The following is a 20,088-nucleotide window of genomic DNA, read 5'->3' as shown; positions in this document are numbered from 1 at the left end:
GGGTTTGGTTGTTTGACGGTTTTACCATCGACGACGATATCAATAGTCTTCTCCGGCGGCTGTTCAGCGCCGGTGACGAGATCTTCAAGCTGTGCTGCTCGAAGGGGCGGCATTACCTGAGCACTCCATAGGGGGTAATTGGATTTCGTGAGTTTCTCGCTGATCGGGACGGCGAGGATGGAGGGGATGGCGGTGGTCGATGAGGTTGATGGCACGATGGTGGAACCCATGGCGAATAGCAGTTCGTCGCTGGAGGAGGTGCTTGGCGAGATTAGATGTGTAGAGGAGTTGGCTCTGTACCATGTAAAACGTATGAATGAGTATGCGTGCCTGTCTTAACAACAGCAGCCGCCCTTGCTTCATTATACAGAGTCTTCACGATACAGGGATCACTGAGTCCTAATTAGTTACAGATCGTAATTGATCTTATTCTATCTTTAGGACTTATACCTCTAGTAGGACTCGGTGTATTTTTTATTACAACTCATGCGCTACTGTCTATTCTAACACATCCTACTACCTATGAAGGAGCCTCGGTGTCCGCACCGGCGCGGCGCAAGGCACACAAGAGCAAACAGGCGAATGGAGCTGTTGCTGCGCATCTCCCTCACGCCCCCGTGCCGGTTCCCATGCCGCTTAGTGCACCAACTAGCGCCCCCACTGCAGCAGGTGATGTTGACATGGACGACGCCTACTATCTGCTCGAGGAAATGCCTCCAAGGTGAGTTCTTAACTTCTTTGCTTGCTGAGTCCTTGGATGGGATTTGTATTGGTTTGTTCTTGATGATACTCGTCTCTTCCTCTAAAACAAGAATTAGGGAGTCAGCTCATCTAGCATCTCTGACAATATATGTCAGTTTTCGATAACAATGTACAGCGAAGGGGGATTGCAGATTATGGCTGGGATCGGTACTTGCATGAGGGAGAAAGTATGGAGAGAGAGAGAGAGAGCTGTTTTTTTTTTCCGCTTCATCCACCAGCTCAGGGAAGGAAGCAAGGAAATAGAGATATGGGCTGTATATGGGCTGATTTAGGTGGAGTGTAGCCTAACTATAAATTATTATTAGTAATGAGATACATGCACTGGTGGAATACAGTGGAGGCCAAGCTGGGCCCCCTTCCAATAAAAGTATCTCCCTTGCATGCCTCCATGCATGCATATACACATGCAAATGCTCTTTATTTTTTAGCTATTTCATATCGCTGTTTCAAATTAGCCCCTCTTAATTTAGCTCACATCCTGCCACTGGATATAGGTAATGTGCTAGAGGAGGTGAAAAAAATGCAAATACCATTATTATAATAGAAGATCATCTTATATGTACTTTTGATAGATGTGTTATTGGTAGTATGTCGGAGATACTCTAATATCGTCTTATAAAGATAAAGAAAAAGCAGATAAATAAATTACAGATGTGACGAGACCGCGAGAGAGAATACAAATTCAAACTATTTAATAGACTACAATACGATAATATACGTGGGGATTTCAATCTTCTCTAACGTGCAGCTAGGAAGCGAACGGAAATTCAAACTAGTGGTAGATTTGAACGAAGGGATAGATTGAACGGATGCGCATTATATCGTAGATTCGTCGGGTTCTAGACATTCGAGATAATACTCCTTTTAAACTCGTGCCACTTGGTAGTACAAGCAGGGTGACGTCGTGTTTGAGGCAGTATCATCCCGTTCAGTGTCGTGCCGTGTGCCATATCTGCGTGACTCATCGCCCCTCCCACTGACGTGTGGGGCCGAGCTAACGCCGTGCCGTACTCCCCCACTACTCCGCAGTCCGCACGGAAAACCTCCAAAAGCCGAGAGCGGCAGTGTCCCACTCTTCCTTCCGACTCCCCTCTCGCAGACTCGCGCTCCCTCTCCCGCCTCTCTCGCTTCCTCCGCCGAAACCCCAAAAACCCTCGCGCAGAGCGCCGCTGATCCTTCGTCCGTGCCGGTGGGATGACTGGGAAGCGAGGTGGGTCGGCTTCTGTGCTGCGGAACGGCTCGATTTGGTGCGGAGTTGCGTGATCTTCCGAGGCTGGGTATTCCGTTGCATGATTGGTCGGTCTCTTGAATGCAGTTGCTGGCGGCGATGGGCGAGAGGAGGACGGCGCCAAGGTCGGGCTCCCGGCGATGGACCTCGCCCTCGCGTTCCCGCAGGCGACGCCGGCCTCCATTTTTCCGCCCTCCGGTGAGAACTTCATTTTTTTGCTTTCACTAAATTTTGCTGGCATAAGGAATGAAGGGATCGTGATCTTTGTGCTGTGACTGAGACTGGCATAAATTGTTGCCAAAATTGTTTCTGCTAGTATTTCCGAGGTGGTTTGCTGCTAGATTTTGGATCCAGGATAGCAGGAACTCCTGAAGTTTTCTCACTATTTTTTTTTTCCGAGATTGGTAGGGTTGTGAGATGGGAAAACACAACCTATTTCTTATTACCAATTTCGATGAACATTGTACTAGTATAGTTGGCTAAATATTCAATTGCCTGGCCATCTTATCGACTAGTACCGTTGTTCTATATTTAGTAGTGCTACCGTTTCCCAAAAAAAAAGTTTTAGTAGTACTACTGTTTGCCTGTATGGTGGTTCCAGCAGCTCTGTTTAATTATTGCATAGGCCCCATTTGAACCAGCATATGCAGCTTTCTTCAAATTCAAATTAAATGGCAGTGCTGCTGAACTTAGGCCAGCGCCCAGCTCAAAATGGAAATGCAGTTGCAGTCCTAGTGCAACCCGGGGATCCTACATCTTTCCACAATTTGTGGGAGCCGAACTACCGAAGCATCAAGTTGGCATGGCGCGAATAGATATTTGGTGTTTTGGTAGGCTCGTCCTATCATGGGATGCTTTCGTAGCTTAAATGCACAGCCACAACCGTGTACTTATGTACTTCTCTTTTGCAACCTGTTTTGCTAGTTCTTAGAAACACCACCCTGACCATTTCAGGGCAGGGCTTAAATTGTGTGGCCTTTCTATATGGGGGGTGCGAACTGCAAACCTGAATATGTGATCCTAATTCCAGAAGTTCAGCTTTTTATGCTAATTTTGATGGTTTTCCAATTACAAAGAGTTCGATTATACTGCATTATTGGCTTATTAGTATGGAATCCTCATTTGCAGTATCGGACTACTACCAGTTTGATGATTTGCTGACTAGTGAAGAGTGCTCTATCAGGAAGAAGGTCAGGGGTATTATGGAGAAAGAAATTGCTCCCATTATGGCAGAGGTATGTTAATTTATTAACTAGTCTATCTGTCTGTGTACCTGGTTGCCCCATCTCCGATTAAACTATTGTCTGGAACTGGTTGCTTATCACATAAATCATTACCAAACATGCCTTCATACCTTGTTAGATAACATTGCAGTCTACTTATCCATAAATAATTTTCTTATTATAGTTTGGATTGACTATCTAATGTTCTTAAAGCGGTTCTTGCATCGGTTTTATATATAACAACGTAGTTTTTGTTGATTTGCTACTGCAGTACTGGGAAAAGGCAGAGTTTCCATTTAATGCCATTCCTAAACTTGCAAGCCTTGGCGTTGCTGGAGGTACAATAAAGGTAATAATCTCTCTACACTGTAGTTTCCTTTATCTGTCATTTTACGCGCCCTATATGGCTAATCTTTATTTGAATCTGTGGGTTACAGTCAATTTAGGCTTAGCATATATCCATGTGACCCATGTCTTTTTGCTGTTGAGTTGAACTTGACCGATTATGGGGAGGGTTTGCTTCAGTACTTCACCTTAAGAAAAGTTGGCTAATCTTTTAGAGGAGTCCCTTTTCTTGAGCTTAATTTGTAAATTACCAAGCCTTTTTCCATTTATGATCACTTAATATAAATTTTTTTGCTTCCCTCTCTATGGTGTATTGAATCGTATGCAGTTATGTGGTTGTGTATGTTTCTTACCATGCTTTGATGCTCCAGTGTTTCTTAAGTTTAATGCGACTCTGGCTTACTTCAGGGTTATGGGTGCCCAGGACTCTCAATTACAGCTAGTGCTATTACTATGGCAGAAATTGCACGGGTAGATGCAAGCTGTTCCACATTTATCCTTGTCCACTCCTCTCTCGCGATGGTGACAATAGGTTGAAGATCTGCATTCTTTTTATTTAATAATGTCTGAAGTTTTACGAAATTCCAAGATCAGTTTTGCTAGAGCTGAACATTCCCTCTGTTATGTCTGAAGAGCAGCTCTTTGTGGATCTGAGGCTCAGAAGCAGAATTACCTGTCATCCCTTGCTCAACTTACTACTGTTGGCTGTTGGGTAAGTTGCAGTATTCTTTAAGCATAAAAATGTCTAAATAGTGGAGTCTCCTTCTGAAAAGGTTTTCTTTTCTGTAGGCATTAACAGAGCCAAATTACGGAAGTGATGCAAGCTCCTTGAGAACAACAGCGACCAAGGTTAGGCTTTTGAAGAACTGGAATTTTCTTAATAATCTATAAAGAAGCATTTCGATTTCCAACACAGCTTTGATTCAGCTTACATCTGCTGTATCCCCAGGGCAGCATGACAAAGCAGTTCACAGGATGGCACTATAATATTTGACCCATGGCAGGCCTCTGATATAGAATTGAGACACCCACAACATCTGGCTGTTATTATCAATCTAAAAATAGAACCATAGGCTTCTCATATTGAAGCTAAATCCAACAAATCTAGTAGGCACATACTGCAAGGCTATGCAGATGGTATAACTTGTCTCAGTATTTTGGGTGCAGATTACTATATGTAGTGACTGGATACCTGTTGCAGTTCCATATTTGACTCTTGTTTCATTCTCCCATATCTCAATACTACTGCAAATCTGGAATTGAATATTGTGGATTCTTTTTCGGGTATTTCTGGATAATTTGGATAGCATGCACCTTAAAGCTTGGTGTCTTGTGGAGCAGGTACCTGGTGGATGGCACATAGATGGTCAAAAGCGCTGGATAGGCAACAGTACATTTGCTGATGTGCTTGTGGTATTAGCTAGGAATGCAGATACGAAACAACTAAATGGGTAAATCATCTTGTCTTGAACCTGTGATGAACTTTCTCTTTGAAGCATCAAGCCGATCATGAATAAACTAGTATTTTTTGTGCTGTTCTTTTCATTTTAATTATCTTGTCTCACTGTCACAGTTCATTTAATTGGTTCTAGGTTTATTGTGAGGAAAGGAGCTCCTGGTTTGAAAGCTACAAAGATTGAGAACAAAATTGGTCTAAGGATGGTTCAGAACGGTGATATAGTTTTTAATAAAGTGTTTGTCCCTGAGGAGGATAGATTGCCAGGTGTCAATTCATTTCAGGATATAAGCAAGGTACTGATCACATATATTTTGCTCCTGTTGTGCTAAATTACTATGCTGTTCGGTGATGTAATCCAGTTTCCTTATGCACTGTCACAACTCAAACAGGTCCTTGCAATTTCGCGTATTATGGTGGCATGGCAACCAATCGGCATATCAATGGGGGTCTTCGATATGTGCCATCGGTACGGACCACCATACAATTATACACTTGTTTTGACACTGGCGATTACTTTACAATTTCGTCTGTAATTGAAACAGATACCTGAAAGAAAGGAAGCAGTTTGGAGTTCCTCTGGCGGCTTTCCAGCTGAACCAAGAGAAACTTGTCCGGATGCTCGGTAACATCCAATCGATGCTTCTTGTTGGCTGGCGCCTATGCAAGCTTTACGAGTCGGGGAAAATGACGCCGGGCCACGCCAGTCTAGGAAAGGTTCGCCACCCCCAGCTGCCAAATGTGCTTGTTCTCGTACTATGCCTCGCTTTGAATTATCAGAGAGCTAACATTTCCTTCCTCCCTGGCTGTCGCTGTTAGGCTTGGACCTCCAGGACGGCCCGCGTGGTGGTTTCCCTCGGCCGAGAGTTGTTGGGTGGAAATGGGATTCTGGCCGATTTCCTGGTGGCAAAGGTACAGACACCTGATATATTAGAACGAGCTCATGGCTAGTTGGTTTTTGTTCTAGTGGTTTACACCTCAACCATCCGTAGCCAGGACACCTTCAATTATCACCCCTTCTTTTTTTTTGGTTTCTAAATTGTAACTGTCACGATCCCCACTCCACAGGCGTTCTGCGACCTGGAGCCCATCTACTCGTACGAGGGCACGTACGACATCAACAGCCTGGTGACCGGCAGGGAGATCACCGGGATCGCGAGCTTCAAGCCCGCCACGTCAGCGAGAGCCCGGTTGTGATTTCTACGGCAGGAAGAAAAGGAACACGGCTGTGCCGGTTCTTCTCGTGCCGGTACCTGTGCAGAAGCAAATAAAATTCAGGTCCTGCTCGTGCCGTGATGGTTGGTGCTACACGAGACGGGAGCAGCCGCGGTGTGACCTGACGCGGACGAGACGGCGTTCCCTGCAAGTGCCTGGAAACCGGCGGTCAATGTTGGCTGCTCATGAAGTCACGATGTACCTGGTGGACGACCCCAAAACGCATAAGGATATTTTGTTGAGCCTTGTTGCCGGAATCCTCATTGTCATTGTTCAATGTTCACCTTTTTCCGGCCTAGGGTTAGGCTCGGAGCGATCGGAGCCCCGGTCTCGGAGGCCAAATTCGTGTGGACTAGAGCTTATCATTTTCATATCTCAGGTAGGCGGCAGCAGGCGTGCGGCGAGCTGCAACGAAGCCGGAGGCGATGGCTTGGCTGGGAGCCCCTCTTTCCCCGTCGTCGTCTTCGCAAGTCATTGCCCGGACCCGGAGTACGGTGATGCAAGCTTGGTCTGGTCTGATCCACGGAGTCCCAGAGCTGAATGCTCCAATCATCCATCCAATTCCAATCCCATCCACAAGTAGAACTCGGCGGCCGGGCAAGAAAAGGAAAGGTAACCTCCAAAAAAAAAGAAAGAAAAGAAAAGGGTTCACCGCGTATTGTTGTCTGGTGGATGCATGCTCCGGGGGGTGTGGGGGCGGATGATGATGCCTTCGAAACCGGCGCGGCCGCGCGGGTCTCCGTGGGCGTGGGGCCGTGGCGCAGGCGGCGTCGACGCGCGCCTCCCCCCGCACGGCCGAACCCCAACGCGGACGCGGGCGCGCACCCGCACCACCTCCCCCCCACTGACCAGCGCTCCCGCCGTCCCGCGCACCGCCGCACCCACCCACACGTGACGGGGACGGACCCGGCGGCGCGACGTGTATCATGGGTTGGACGGAATTGACGGGCGGTTCGACGGGGTCACATGGCGAAAAGGGAAAAACCCCATGTGGAGGTCGCGCGGCCGCGGAGAGCCGAGCGGGCTCTCGGGGCCCCGGCTCGGCTGCTGGTCCTACTACTCCACGCGGCCGGCCCTCTCGAGGATAATAACTGCGCCGTGCTGTGGCGTATGGCGAGAGTTGGCGTCCGCGCCTGCGTGCATGCCTGGTCGCTGGTCACATGCCGCCGCCGATCGATGGGATGCCCCGCCTGCTCGCCTGCCTGGTGTCCTGGGTGGCTGGCCGCCCGGCTGTCCACGGCCGCGTTTCCGTTTCCCCTCGCAGCGGCTCTAGCCGCCTTCGGACCAGTGGGCCCCTCCACTGGCTCCGTTCGGTACACCGGTTTTCTTCGCTTGTTACGAAAGCCTCATCTTGCTCTCTGTCTATCCGTCCATCCGTCCAGCGCCCGCCCCACGGCTTTTGCGCCAGGTGAGTATCGTGACGGACAGAGAAGAAAACGCGCAATACAATTTGCGTCAGTAAGGGAAAAGGAAATCCTTTCTAGCCAAGAAAGCGGAAGCAAAATCCGTAGGAGGGACGCGCTGTTCATGAGCCGTGAACACGGCGGCGGGCCCTGCCTGCAGCTGCAGGAGAAGGGTTCGTCTACTCCGTACTGGCCTACCGGAGACTTGTGCCGAGTAGCCAGTCAGTAGGCAGTAGGCAGTAGCCACGAGTCACTCGACCAGCGGACCAGAGCAAGGAAAAAGAGGCCCCCTCGGGACTCCAAGCCCTGTTTCAGGGAAGTGAAAGCTTATCGCCCCAGCCGATGGGACATGTCGTCTCCCCCACCTGGGTCAACCCTGCCCGCCTGCGCCTCCCCAACGAATATTTGGCGGGGTTCCGGCATCTCAAAAATTAGCTTCAGCTCTAGTTTTTACGATGGAATGATTTTTTTAGCTGAAACTGTTTTAAAAAATATTTAGCAAAATACATAGAAAAGATCAAATGATCATGATACTCTTTTTATATTTTGTATTTTTTTCTTCTTTTTTTTCCTTCCTTCCCTTCTCTCTCACCTTATCCTTCTTCTTCATCAGGGTCATTTCTAAATTCATCAGCACTCCTGCCTCCCGCGCTCGCCGCTGCCCGCTCCACGGCCATCGCTAGCATGCTCGGCGCCCGCCGATGGCCGCGCTCCTCTTCACCCACCGTGAGCCCCTCCGCGCCGGCCGCGAGTAGCGCCTACCTCGGCGCCTGCCGCATGCCCCGCCTCCACGACGGTCACGCTGGCCATGGTCTGTGCCTGCTCTTCAGCAACTGCCGGCTGCCGCACTCCTCTGTGCCCACGGCGGTCCGCCTCCGCGTCGGCCTCAGGCTTCCGCCGCGGCGCCTCGTGTAGACGGCTTGCTCCGCTGCTGCCGCCGCCTCCTCCGCCCTCGTCGTGAGCCCGTCCCGCCGCCGCCCGGCAGCGCGCTAAGAGGCCGCGAGGAAGCGCAACGCGCGGGGGGCAAAGGTGGCAGGCGAGATGGAGGAGCCGTGCGGGGCCATATTTTGTGAATCCTTCTCCACCAAATCGTTTTAGCGTGTGTTTGGTTGGGGAGCGGATCGGAACGGAGCCGCTCCGCTCCCCTTTTTCCACGTGTTTGGTTGCAACTGACTAGGAGCGGAGTGGCTCAAGATGCCAATATTTTTGCGAGATGCGGAATGGGACCGCTCGCCCAAATCGGCCGGACGCGAGCGCTCCCGTTCCTGCGTCCGCCCCCCCCCCCCCCGCGGGGCGCTGCCGCCAGAGCCCCGGCGCCGGAGGATGCCGGAGTGCAGGCGCCTGGAGGATGCCCGCCCCCCTCCCGGCGGCAGGATGCCCAGGCGCGGGCGGAACAGAGCGTAGGATTCCACCCCCTCCCCCCCCCCCCCCCGCCGAGGATGCAGCGCCCGCCGGAGGCCGCCCGCCCCGGAGGAGGATGCCCGATGCCCAGGCGCGGGCGGCCGGAATCTAGATTGAGCGGAGTGGTTCTCCAACCAAGCACGGGATGGAATGATTCCGCTCTACTGCACTTTCCAACCAAATAAAAAATGGAGCGGCTCCGTTCTACTTGCCAAACGTAGAACGGAATAGCTCCGTTCTTAGAAATTGGAATGGAGCCGTTCCATTTAAGTTGGCTCCCGAAGAAAACGGAGCCTTAGAGAGCGGATATTTCGGAACTTCACGGTCGGAGCCGGATGCATGCATCCCGTGTGGAAGGCTCCAGCAGGAATCAGTTTTTGGAGCCGCTCCTAAAGGCCTGCAAAGTCCTTAATGCTGGATACTTCTCCTGGCGCCGAAAAAGGAGCAGAGCTCTTCCCCGTCTCTCTCTCTCTCCGTAGGTTGGAATCCAAAGCTTTTTCTGTAGGCTTTCTGTACCACATCCTCTGCCCCGTTTTTCACCGTGTATGGGTGTGAACTTGGAAAAACAAAAGGAAGGGCAAGGCATCCCCCACACGGTATCGCGTGCCGAAAACAAGAGACGGACAGACAGCAAGATCGCAGCGGATTATTATTAGGGTACTCTATCTACTGGTACGAGTACGTATACCGTGGCGTGCGTCCGTGACGCATGACACGCCGGGCCTGTCAAACAAAGCATTTTTACTCTACGTGCCGGTTGTTCACGTCACGTCTCACCTTACCCCCATCCATCCCCTCCCTGCACAATAATACGTACCACACCCGTACGACACGTGGCTCCTCGAGGCGGGCCCCCGAGTCCGGCTGACGCGTGGGCCCGGATGAAAAGAAAATAAAAAAATCGCGCATCCTACTCGGAAAGGAGCTTTTTGTTATCCTGGCTGGTCATAAAGGGGAACCCCGAGGCGGGGAGGGGGCCAGCCAGGCAGCCACCGGGCGGTGGGCCCCACCGCCCCCGCTCTTCCTTCCCGTTCTCCGCCCGGGGCATGCCGTTATAAATACCCCGTCGCCCTCCTCGCCCCACCCCCGTTCGTTCCCCTCCTCCCACACGGACAAATCCCGCTGTTTGTTTACGGCAGCGGCGCGGGTTGCGTCTCCGCCCGACCGCCCGTCCCCCGAAGCTTCCGCCGTACGGCGACCGCTTCCTCCTTCCTCATCCCCGTCCGGCCGAGGGAGCTCCCCACCGCCGGCGCCGGGGGATTCCGCCGCCGATTCGCGCGCCGGTTCGGGGGCGGCCCGGATCGGCCCGCTCGCCAGGTACAGCCCGCCGATCCTCCCTTGATTCTGCTGTTTCGGTCTGGTTCTCGCCCGATTGACCGCTGGTACGGAGCGATCGGCGGTCCGTCCCGGATTAGATGTTCGTTTGCCCGAGAGCCCGGGCCGGGGCGTCGGTTTCCGTGCGGGCTGGCGCGATTCCGTAGCGATTTGACGCGCCGCGTCGAGGAATGCGATGCGCGCCTGTTGATTCTCTAGGAAATGATTTGAGCCGTAGCGGGAGATGCGGGAGATTTCGCGGAATCGCTGTTGTAGATGGTGTGTGGTTGGGATTGTGATTTGACTTCTCGTGGGTCGTGCGGACTCGTATCGTTACGGATGGATGTTCCTTTCTGGTAAGCCATCATGGGAGCTGCCATGTTTGTATTCTGGAAAGGGTAGTTAATTGAACGAGTGCGAGTTTAATTCTACGGCCAAAGTTTGCTTTTTTAGAAGTGAACGGGGACTTTCCATTTAGGGGATACAACCCCGAGCACCCTTTTTTCTGCCTTCGCAACTAAGCATTATTTTGGTAGCTCTTTAAATCTGCACAATTCTTCTGTTCCAATACCCATTTTCACGTCTTCTGCATCCTCGGCTTCTCGTTCCATCCTTTGTAGGTTCCACTTAATCATTTTGTGGTGTAAAAATGGCAAAAAAAAAGCATTTTTATGTTGAAATGCATGTCATGGCTGATGTAGTGATGCGACTTCGGGCCTACTAGAGTTTGATTTTTCCAATCCAGTGACCCTCAGATATGCATTTTTCTCTTTTAACATCTTGATTTCCATTGAGTTAAGAATGTACTAACTTCAAATAGATGATGGGTGTTTGCATCTGTTTACTTACTCAGATAGGATGTGGAGATGCTATAGTAGGATTGTGGGAGAGTTCCCCCATTTTCTACTACTGTGCCTTCTGAACCTGTCTTAGGCATACTCCAACATCATTGGTGTTGTCCTCACATTAATACAATGTGGTGGTTGTGATTCTGCTACATTAAACATCTGATTGTCTGAATGTTGTATGCTGTTCTGTCAACTCGTATGGTGTTTGTTGGGGGCATTATCTGGTATCATTTATTCTGTTGGTTAATCGGACATTATTTGGTTGCCATTTACTCTATCCTCTCGAGGACTTCGATTTATATTACATTTGCTGTCTTAGCCCCTTGAATCTACCCTATTTCGGTGTTCTATTTGTAGTGTGAACATGAATCTGACATAGTCATTTCTAGGATTTTCTTAGGTTGCAGTGAACGTAGTTCAATCAGAGTTTTGATTTAACATATCGTTTATACCTTTTTGTTCGAAATTGATCATGCGTAGAGAAGATGTTTGCTAACCTCTCAGTTATGTAAAACTGGAAAGCAATAACTGATACACAAGAGAAAAGTTGCAGCTTATCTCCAGTTTTGCATGCCGGGGGTGTTATTTCTGATTAATATTTGCAAGATGAATCATGTTCAAAAGAAATACAAGCTAGATATGTGTTGATTTTGGAGTGAGGTGGATTTACCAATGAACAGAGGAAGGGCAGAAGCACATCCATGAAGAATTTTAGGAATGGCATAGTTTGAGACTTTCAGGCATTGCTTGGAGTAGTTTGAGACTTTCAGGCATTGCTTGGAGCATTTCTTCTTTCATTTGCAATATGCTCTTTCTTTCCTTTTCTTCTTTTCCTTGTATATTATGTTTTCTGCTATGTAAAGTCAAATTAATTTTGTTTAATTTGGTTTACATATTTGCTAAAAATGTATAAAAAGATTGGAAGGAATAATGTGATATACAATGTGGTTGTAAATCCATTTGATCTCCAGTGCCTATCTATCAGAAAAATGGCTATTATTTTTTAGCTTCTCGAGCTAGTATGATATTTTGAAATTCTATTTGCCATTATCATGGATCATTTTGGTCTGTTTAGGTGCCATGTCGCTGAGTTTAATTAGATAATTTCCCTTGTCAGATTGGATCTGTTGCCCTATTATTGTGGATGATAAGGGCACTTCAAAGTTTCCAAAATCAGTAATCTGTAGTCAATTTACCAGTTGTTACATTTACCTTTTAAGGGATGTGAAAGACTCAGTCTAAAACCTTGTAGCCCATATACTTGTCAAGTAAAGGTGGTATCATTTGGATTGCAATTTGTGACTTCACTAAGTAAATGTCTCATAAGGGCGGTTCTGCTGTGGTTGTGACCTCTGCAGTTTTATGAGTTGATAGAAATTTGGTGGGTGTGACCTTTGCAATTTTATGAGTTGATGGAAATTCTGGATTCTTGTGTTGTTCTGTCTTGCTGCCCCTCATATGCTCATTCTGGATTGTGGTTGTTTTTTTATTCATGGTTCATGTACTGGCCACTGAACATTGAAATATGGAATGAACTTGAATGATTTCAGTACTTATTTTGTGATATCTTACACAATATATATCACATGTCAGTAACCTAGCAATATTTGAGATAAATTTCATGGCAATGTATTCTTTCATTGGACTCTTCACATGTTATTTTGATGCTGGATTATTGATATTGATTTTGTTTTTATTTCCGGAGGGCAAGCAGACCTGACTTCTTTTCTTATGGCTCGAAGTAACCACAGCCATATCCAGCTGCCAGAGATGGATCATATTCAACCCATGAATGTTCCACACAATGAATCCCTGCCTTTAGGTACCTTGATTGAATCTATATACTTTTGTACATTTATCAGAATTGTGATAAAATAAATAATGTTTCTGTTCTAATCTCAGGTCAGAAGCTTCTAGTGCATCATCAAAATGATGCACCCCTTAGAATTGGCCATTCAAGTCATGGGAATGTGACAGTTAGATCAAATGACCTTCCATCTTCAAGTCACCCTGTGCAAACTCTAGGTTATAGAGTTGGGAACCCAGGAACCTCACATGCTCCCTTTGTTCATTGTCCTGCTGGAAGCTCCAGCAGCCATTTAGCAGAGCCTGCTGTGAGTTATCCACATAGATCTGAGGAAGGCTTTGCTCCAGTGAGCTCCCATATGGAGAACAGAAGGGCCGCAGTGAAACGAAAAAATCCCATCATAAACCCTGTGGGGATCAGTGCTAATGGTTATTATGTTGGAAGCTCTTCCAATACTCAGTTGTCTAACTCAGTGCAGCCAAATCCTGCTCCACTTGCTGAGCCCTTTCTTCCTCAAATGCCTTTAAGAATTAGCCAAAGTGGTTGGAATGGCCAACACTTAATCCATCAAGAAGGATTTCAAAGGAATGTCAGAGCACGACACAATCATAATATTTCACTGGAACCTGTACTGGCTCCAGCTCACACAGCAAACACCATTCATCTCCCGCCATTTAGTTCAGCTGCAAGTGCTGTTTCCCTAGGTACATCAGTGGAAAGGAACCAAGCAACTGTTTCTGCGCCAGCAAGAACTGTACCATCAGGTTAGTATTCAATGCTTAATTAAATATGCTAGATATCTGATATGTTTCTAACATGAGATGGTGGAAGCGAAACTCGACCCTTCAAAGTTTGGTTGGGAGTTGCTTTCATGGCTTGATTTAAAAAACCAGTTAAACCCTTCTGTTCTATGTGATCACAGTTTTTGTTGTTGATTTAGTTTGCCGTTGTTGATACTTACAGCACAGGAGTTTTGATGGTTTTGTAGGTGCTCCAGGACTCGCTAGCGGGGCTCTGGAGAGGACTTACTATCCTGCTATTGGAAGCAGCAACTCAAGTGTTGGTGCTGTCCCAACTGCCCCATCATCCGGCAGTGCAACATTTGCTAATGGTGGCTATGCTCCTAGGACTGTTCATGGTGGTGCTGTTCATGTCTACTCTCATCTAGCTCCTGCAACTTCCTCTGGCCCTAGAGCAATGCCCGTTGAGACAGTCATTCGGAGCTATCCACCTGCTATCTCTGCAGCTACATCTACATCCGTGCGAATGCAACCATTACCTGCCAGATCTGCTGCATCTTCTAGACATGCAAGGCATATATCTGTGGGGCATGCTAGTAATGGAAGGAATAGAAGGGCTAGGAGTTCTTACTATGGTTTTCATCCTTTGATGATCGAGGCAGAGGTAGATAGCCTTTTCTTCCTTGTTTCCATGAAATTATGTTAGTGTTTGTTGTAGGACTTGAAACTGATATTGCTGCTGTTTGTGAAGCGGTTTATGATGCTGGACCAATTGGTCTTTTATGAATCAAGAGCAGCAGCTGCTGACCCCCACAGGGACATGAGACTGGACATTGACAACATGAGTTACGAGGTAAATACAACATTTTGCTTCGCTCCTCTTGCTCTAGAAATTTGAGCCTTTCTTCTAACTTTACCTTTGGACTGCCCACAGGACCTGTTGGCTTTGGGAGAATTTATGGGTAATGTCAACACAGGCTTGGCTGACGAAAAAATTTCGACGTGTGTGAGAGAAGTGGTCTGCTGCAGCCCTGACCAAACGCAAAACGATCAAGATGACCAAGATGACGGGAGCTGTGTCATTTGCCTGGTACATTTTCTCAATACCTGTTAAACTGATGTCTATATAACCATGGCCTGAAACTGTTGAATTCTGACTGATGGATGCATTATGGCAGGAGGATTACAAAGACAAGGATGTGCTGGGAACACTGAAATGCAACCATGACTTCCACGCAGATTGCATCAAGAAGTGGCTGCAGACGAAGAATTCATGCCCGGTGTGCAAAGCAGCCGCGGCTTAGGACACCAGTGGAGCACCAATTGTGCTCCTCGATCCATTGATTTTAGGCTCAGGTCATATTATCCCATTCTATTCTTTTCCCCCTAGCAATGTAAATAAATGCTAAGGTGATGAATCAATTATTCCATGGGTTGCAGTAAGCCCAAATTCTTTTGTTGTAGTGTAACAATCAAGTAGTGTAACAATCAAGTTAAAGTAAGTTAACCATCAAGTGGTTACATGCTCATGTCGTGACTTCTGAATTTGCCGACACTTTTAAAACTTTAAATTGGTTGCGAGGTTCATTTCTGCCAGCCTTACCTCTCCTGGATGATAGGTTTGGTGCGAGAACTCTGAGATCATATTTCGACTCGATGGTGAAGTTGCTTAGAGGCAAGCATTGGTGTATGGTTACTTTTGTTACAAGCTGCTTTTAAATGTTAGCTAAGATGTTTAAGCTGCAGCTCTGTTGGTAGCTCGCATTTTAGGCTGATAAATTTCCTCCTGCAATCAGGTATTGAGCAGTTGTGCATGTACATGGATGCGCCACCATGCTGATGTGGACGGGTTGGATCGGGTGTTAGCGTCGTGGCAGGCCGGAGCACACCGGAACCTGCCGTGCTCGATGCATCCCGATCGTAGTCTTTTTTGTTTGCTGCCAGGCTGGGAGAGGAGAATTAGGACCATTTCCTGCCCTCTGAAAATCAAATCATGCGTTAGATGCACCGGCTATTCATGATGAAAGAAATGCACCAGCTGCTCGCTCACTTTTGCCCTGAAATATTCCCTGGCGATCTGATTCAGTGACACCACTGGACAGAGTGTCTTGGTGAGGAACGGAGGAGCACTGGTAGATCCTGAATCCTGACTTGCACTCTCTGGATCTCTGATTTAAGCTGGTGTTAAAGTTAAACAAAACACAAGGCATTGAATCTAAGTTATGTTCATCGTAAAGAATGTAATTGTTTGTTGAAGTGCTAGTGGACAATCTAACAGTAAAATCTGTACCTAGTTCCCAAGTTGATTCCTCCCAAGAAAAAAAAAAGAGAAGACCTAGCTAGTAACTACTTCATTTTCTCAGAACTGTAAATCACCTGTTGCTTTGAGTTGTCCAATAACAATCTCTAAAAAATTACGAACCATCACCTGCTATTGGCCAGGCTAAAAGCCAAACATCAACTTGTCCTTCAATTGCATTCATTTGTCCCGTTCCAAGTTCCGTTAAATTGGCAAAATCATTTTCAACTAATCAGTCAGTTCTGCGCTCTCACCAAAACAGCAGCCCATCCATCACTAACCCTCCCTCACAAGTCACACACCATGCAAATCACCATCACTACCACCTCGCCATGGTCAGAAAGAGGAGGAAGAATCGGAGCCCCGCTGCGCTTCTCGCTGGCTTGCTGCAGCTTGAAGCGACCCTGGCTGTTAGCCTGTTCCACCTCGGCAGCTCACCTCCCCGTTTGGTGCCCTGTAACTGTATCCGACTTACCCCCACCACCTCTCTTACAGCACACTCTTCTCGTGCCCCTGCCCCCAACCACCTCGCTATAAGTGGCCGCGTCATGGGCCTCCCTCGACACTGCCACACTGATCGATCGACCCACCTGCACTTCGTTGCGTGGCAAGCCAGTCACGGGCTCACGGCTCGCAAAGAGTAGCGATCACCATGCAGGCCATGCGGAGACTCGTGCGCGTCCTCGTGGTGCTCGCCGTGGTCGCGACGGCGGCGGCGCAGCAGGCCCCGACGGCGGCGCCGGCCACGCCGACGCCGGCGACCCCCGCGGCACCGGCCACGCCGACGCCGGCGACCCCCGCGGCGCCGGCGCCCGCGGCCGGGTCGAGCAACATCACGGGCGTGCTGGCCAAGGGCGGGCAGTTCAACACCTTCATCCGGCTGCTCAAGTCCACGGGCGTGGCGTCGCAGATCGACAACCAGCTCGCCAACAACGGCAACGGGCTGACGGTGTTCGCGCCCACGGACAACGCCTTCACGTCGCTGCCCTCCGGCACGCTCAACTCGCTCTCCGACCAGGACAAGAACGCGCTCGTCCAGTACCACGTCGTCTCCACCGCCATCCCCCAGTCGCAGTTCGACACCGTCAGCAACCCGCTCCGGACGCAGGCCGGCAGCAGCTCGCCGGGGGAGTACCCGCTCAACATCACCTCCGTGGGCGGCCAGCAGGTGAACATCTCCACGGGGGTCGTCAACGCCACCGTCGACAACACCCTTTACGCCGGCGACAACCTCGTCGTCTACCAGGTCAACAAGGTGCTGCTGCCGGCAAAGCTATTCGGCACGACCGAGGCCCCCGCGCCCGCGCCGCTCGCGCCGGCCAAGAAGAAGGGAAAGACGCCGGCGTCCGTCGCGGACTCGCCCGAGGCCGCCGAGGCGTCCCCGGACGCCACCACGTCGCTCGCCGCGGCAAGGGTGACGGGAGGTCGCCTCGCGGCGGCTCTTGCGCTGGCCGCCGTGTGGTGGGGGCTGTAGTGAGTAGTGACGGCGATGAGAGTGTGAGGTCTGCGTGACGTCATCCGTGCCATCTTTTTGTATCCTTTTTTTTCGCAGATCTCGTTGGTCTTTTCGTTTTTTTTCTTTGGCCATTTTTGGATGAAATTGTTCTTCCTTGCCATTACAATTGCTAGGAGTATTGCCATGTAATGTATTGTTGTCGTCCCAATTTTTATGTAATTCTGCTAAATAAATATGAGTTGTGTATATTTCAGTACCCCCATGTATTTAATTCGTTTATCAGTGTTCAAACACTATCATGAAAACACTAGTTTATCAGACTGCTCTCAGGAAAAGAAGTTCACAGGACACAGGCCCAGTTCCATGCATAATCACTCGAGCAGTGTTGACGCCGATTCACTCGGACAAAATTGACACGACGAAAAATGCAAAGAAAGAAACAATTATTTTACGAGATCCAGGAAAAATGTGCGTACATTACATGGTAAAACAATTAGTTCTACAGCATCTTTTTTTTTTAAAAAAGAAAGAAACTAGCTTTAACAACCTGTCGAAGCGTAAGAACTAAGAAAAAGGCATTCAGTTAAAATTTGTCAAATGCAAATCAATCAATCAAGATGGTTTACAATGAGCTTTCCATGCTCGAAGTCCTTGCAGTTGCAGGTGCATTACGGCAACATGGACCAGACATCGATTGCTCACCTCTTCAGTTGTATCTCGATCGATTCATCTGGAAACATATCCCTGTCAGCCACCGGTTGCTGGCTTGGTGCAGCATGGTCCAGTATCCCAAAATGTTGTGGTAAACAGTAAACTGATGCCTTGCTCCATAGGTCAGTCGATCAAGAAGCTTTCTGCAGGAAACGTGGAGCTGCACGACAATTTGGGCAAGCAATCGCTGCAAAATTCTCAAACTGATGGAGATCCTTTTCAAACTGTTGTTGTTCCTGACCATGAGCCAGACAACCAAAGGCAGATTTGCCTATCCGCGCCTTCGATTTGAATCCTTTGTTGGCTGGTTATCTTTGACAGGCCATCTGGGAGAGCTCGTAGCTTGGGGCAGTTGATGAGCATGGCAGTTTCCTTTTCAAACACCCATAAGCATGTCTGGAACTCTAGATGGTGCAATCCCCCAGTTCCAGGTGGCATGGCAGTAACTGCAGTAACAGTCTCATTGAGGCGAAGAAACCTTAGCCTCGATGTTCTGCGATAATATTCGGCAACACAAAATGCCCACTGCAACCGTCCGGTGGACTTTGGGATTCCCTGGAGTTTTGTGAAGCTGAGATTCAGAGCCCTCAGACGCACCAAATCATTTACTGATTTAGGGACAGCCATGATGTGCTTGTCTCACTAAGAATGAGGACGCTAAGATGATTGAACCTCCTGAACAATTCGCCATCTATTGTGGAAAAGTTTGGAAATCTGATGTTCAAAGGCCTACCACCCACCATCAAGAACTAGAAATACAGTTCTGCTCTAGTGGTTTGCTGCTCTGCACTTTGTCCAGCTTCCAGGATTACGAGCTTCAGTAAATTGATCTCATCAAAAAGTTCAGTAGCACGTAACCAAAGCATGAACTTTGTAAAAAAAATATAAATCCTGAGCAGAAATTCCTTCTGGGTCCTTGGATCATTATATGTCATCTTAGCTAATCTTATCATATCAGTTCCTGGCATTCTTTTGACACCAAAAACGCCAAATTTGCATCAACACGACGCCACCTCTGTAAGACTAAACAATCGGTTTTCTAACCATATCATTTGTACTGTTCACAATACCCGCCCCAATAACATAACATCTGCCAACACATCGGTCCGAACAATGTGTACATTGGATATAATCATACAACAGTATTTTTTTGATAAAATTAGATACAACAGTATGCTCAGGGATGGATAATTCTATTTAAGCCCCCGCGTTGCCCCCGCGCAGGGCGGTATGGGTGGAAGCCCCCTCCGCTGCCGCCACCCCCTTTCTCCCTCTCCCTGTCGCCGCGCTGCCACCGGAGCCGGCCGCCAGAAGCCCGCGCGGCCCGTGAGGATGGCGGCAGCGCGGCTGCCTTTGCTCCTCCCCCTTCGCCTAGCGGGCCCGGCGCATGGCGTCGGAGGGTCACGCCCTGGGGCGGGCAGCGGCGGCGCCGGCAAGCCCAGATTCGGTGTCTCCGAGACTGGATCCGGCAGCCATGGTGGCAGATCTGCGACGGCGGCAGCTCAAGCGCTGAGCCTTCGCCCTTGACGGTTCGGCGCACTGCCTACGGGACTTCACCTCGCCGGTTGGAGGGGTTGCACCCCGGGGCCCACATCGCCGCCGTCGGAAGCAGCGGAGGCTGCTCCCCGGAGCGGGGCGCGGCGGCGGGCGGCTCTAGGCGTGAGACAGTGATGGCTGGGCTGCTCCCAGGTGCAAGGATTCATCAACGTGCGGGCGTGGGCGCGGTGGCACCATGAGCGCATGGGCGTAGACGAGGAGGAGGCGCCGAGGCGCCCGTGTGCGGAAGCGGAGGCATCCGCGGTGGAGGTGGCCCGGGGCGGCGAGGTTGTCACCCAGGGGGCCCTGAGGGCGTGGTGCTCTGGGCGCGGCTACCGCAGCCA

The 20,088-nt window shown here is 49.3% G+C and overlaps 3 protein-coding genes across 5 annotated transcripts; all 3 read left to right on the top strand.

The window, feature by feature from the left end:
* Positions 1-1,828: 1,828 nt before the first annotated feature.
* On the top strand, positions 1,829-6,486 carry LOC112891780 (acyl-coenzyme A oxidase 4, peroxisomal-like). Its single transcript, XM_025958739.1, has 13 exons — positions 1,829-1,972; positions 2,078-2,188; positions 3,119-3,225; positions 3,485-3,562; positions 3,967-4,090; positions 4,197-4,270; positions 4,348-4,407; positions 4,900-5,009; positions 5,151-5,310; positions 5,407-5,483; positions 5,560-5,731; positions 5,834-5,926; positions 6,083-6,486. Exons 1-13 carry the CDS (start codon positions 1,957-1,959, stop codon positions 6,209-6,211), a joined length of 1,311 nt encoding a protein of 436 aa, XP_025814524.1. The 5' UTR covers positions 1,829-1,956; the 3' UTR covers positions 6,212-6,486.
* A 33-nt stretch (positions 6,487-6,519) lies between these two features.
* LOC112891779 (E3 ubiquitin-protein ligase MBR1-like) lies at positions 6,520-15,271 on the top strand. 3 transcript variants are annotated; one of them, XM_025958736.1, is made up of 7 exons: positions 6,520-6,841; positions 12,901-13,017; positions 13,098-13,766; positions 13,991-14,406; positions 14,494-14,595; positions 14,677-14,832; positions 14,921-15,271. In XM_025958736.1, the coding sequence occupies exons 1-7, from the start codon at positions 6,655-6,657 to the stop codon at positions 15,044-15,046; spliced, it is 1,773 nt and encodes a 590-aa protein (XP_025814521.1). In that variant the 5' UTR covers positions 6,520-6,654; the 3' UTR covers positions 15,047-15,271. The 3 variants fall into 3 exon arrangements, with proteins under 3 accessions (XP_025814521.1, XP_025814523.1, XP_025814522.1); XM_025958738.1 differs by lacking the exon at positions 6,520-6,841 and adding an exon at positions 10,112-10,350 and having other exon boundaries at positions 12,910-13,017; XM_025958737.1 differs by lacking the exon at positions 6,520-6,841 and adding an exon at positions 10,112-10,350.
* An 873-nt stretch (positions 15,272-16,144) lies between these two features.
* Positions 16,145-17,753, top strand: LOC112891781 (fasciclin-like arabinogalactan protein 11). The gene has a single exon (XM_025958740.1). The coding sequence runs from the start codon at positions 16,694-16,696 to the stop codon at positions 17,513-17,515; it is 822 nt and encodes a 273-aa protein (XP_025814525.1). The 5' UTR covers positions 16,145-16,693; the 3' UTR covers positions 17,516-17,753.
* The last annotated feature ends 2,335 nt before the right edge of the window (positions 17,754-20,088 follow it).

The sequence above is a fragment of the Panicum hallii genome, chromosome 5 (assembly GCF_002211085.1).
Source record: "Panicum hallii strain FIL2 chromosome 5, PHallii_v3.1, whole genome shotgun sequence".
Lineage (NCBI taxonomy): Eukaryota > Viridiplantae > Streptophyta > Magnoliopsida > Poales > Poaceae > Panicum > Panicum hallii.
The sequence above is the reverse complement of the archived record's forward strand: the minus strand, read 5'-3'. Positions and strand labels throughout refer to the sequence as shown.

Coding starts and splice junctions, on each gene's coding strand:
- LOC112891780 (XM_025958739.1), top strand. Junction 4,408..4,899: donor TGAGAACAACAGCGACCAAG/GTTAGGCTTTTG, acceptor CTTGTGGAGCAG/GTACCTGGTGGATGGCACAT. Junction 5,927..6,082: donor CCGATTTCCTGGTGGCAAAG/GTACAGACACCT, acceptor CCCACTCCACAG/GCGTTCTGCGACCTGGAGCC.
- LOC112891779 (XM_025958736.1), top strand. CDS start 6,655: ATGGCTTGGCTGGGAGCCCCTCTTTCCCCGTCGTCGTCTTCGCAAGTC. Junction 13,767..13,990: donor AGCAAGAACTGTACCATCAG/GTTAGTATTCAA, acceptor ATGGTTTTGTAG/GTGCTCCAGGACTCGCTAGC. Junction 14,833..14,920: donor GGAGCTGTGTCATTTGCCTG/GTACATTTTCTC, acceptor GCATTATGGCAG/GAGGATTACAAAGACAAGGA.
- LOC112891781 (XM_025958740.1), top strand. CDS start 16,694: ATGCAGGCCATGCGGAGACTCGTGCGCGTCCTCGTGGTGCTCGCCGTG.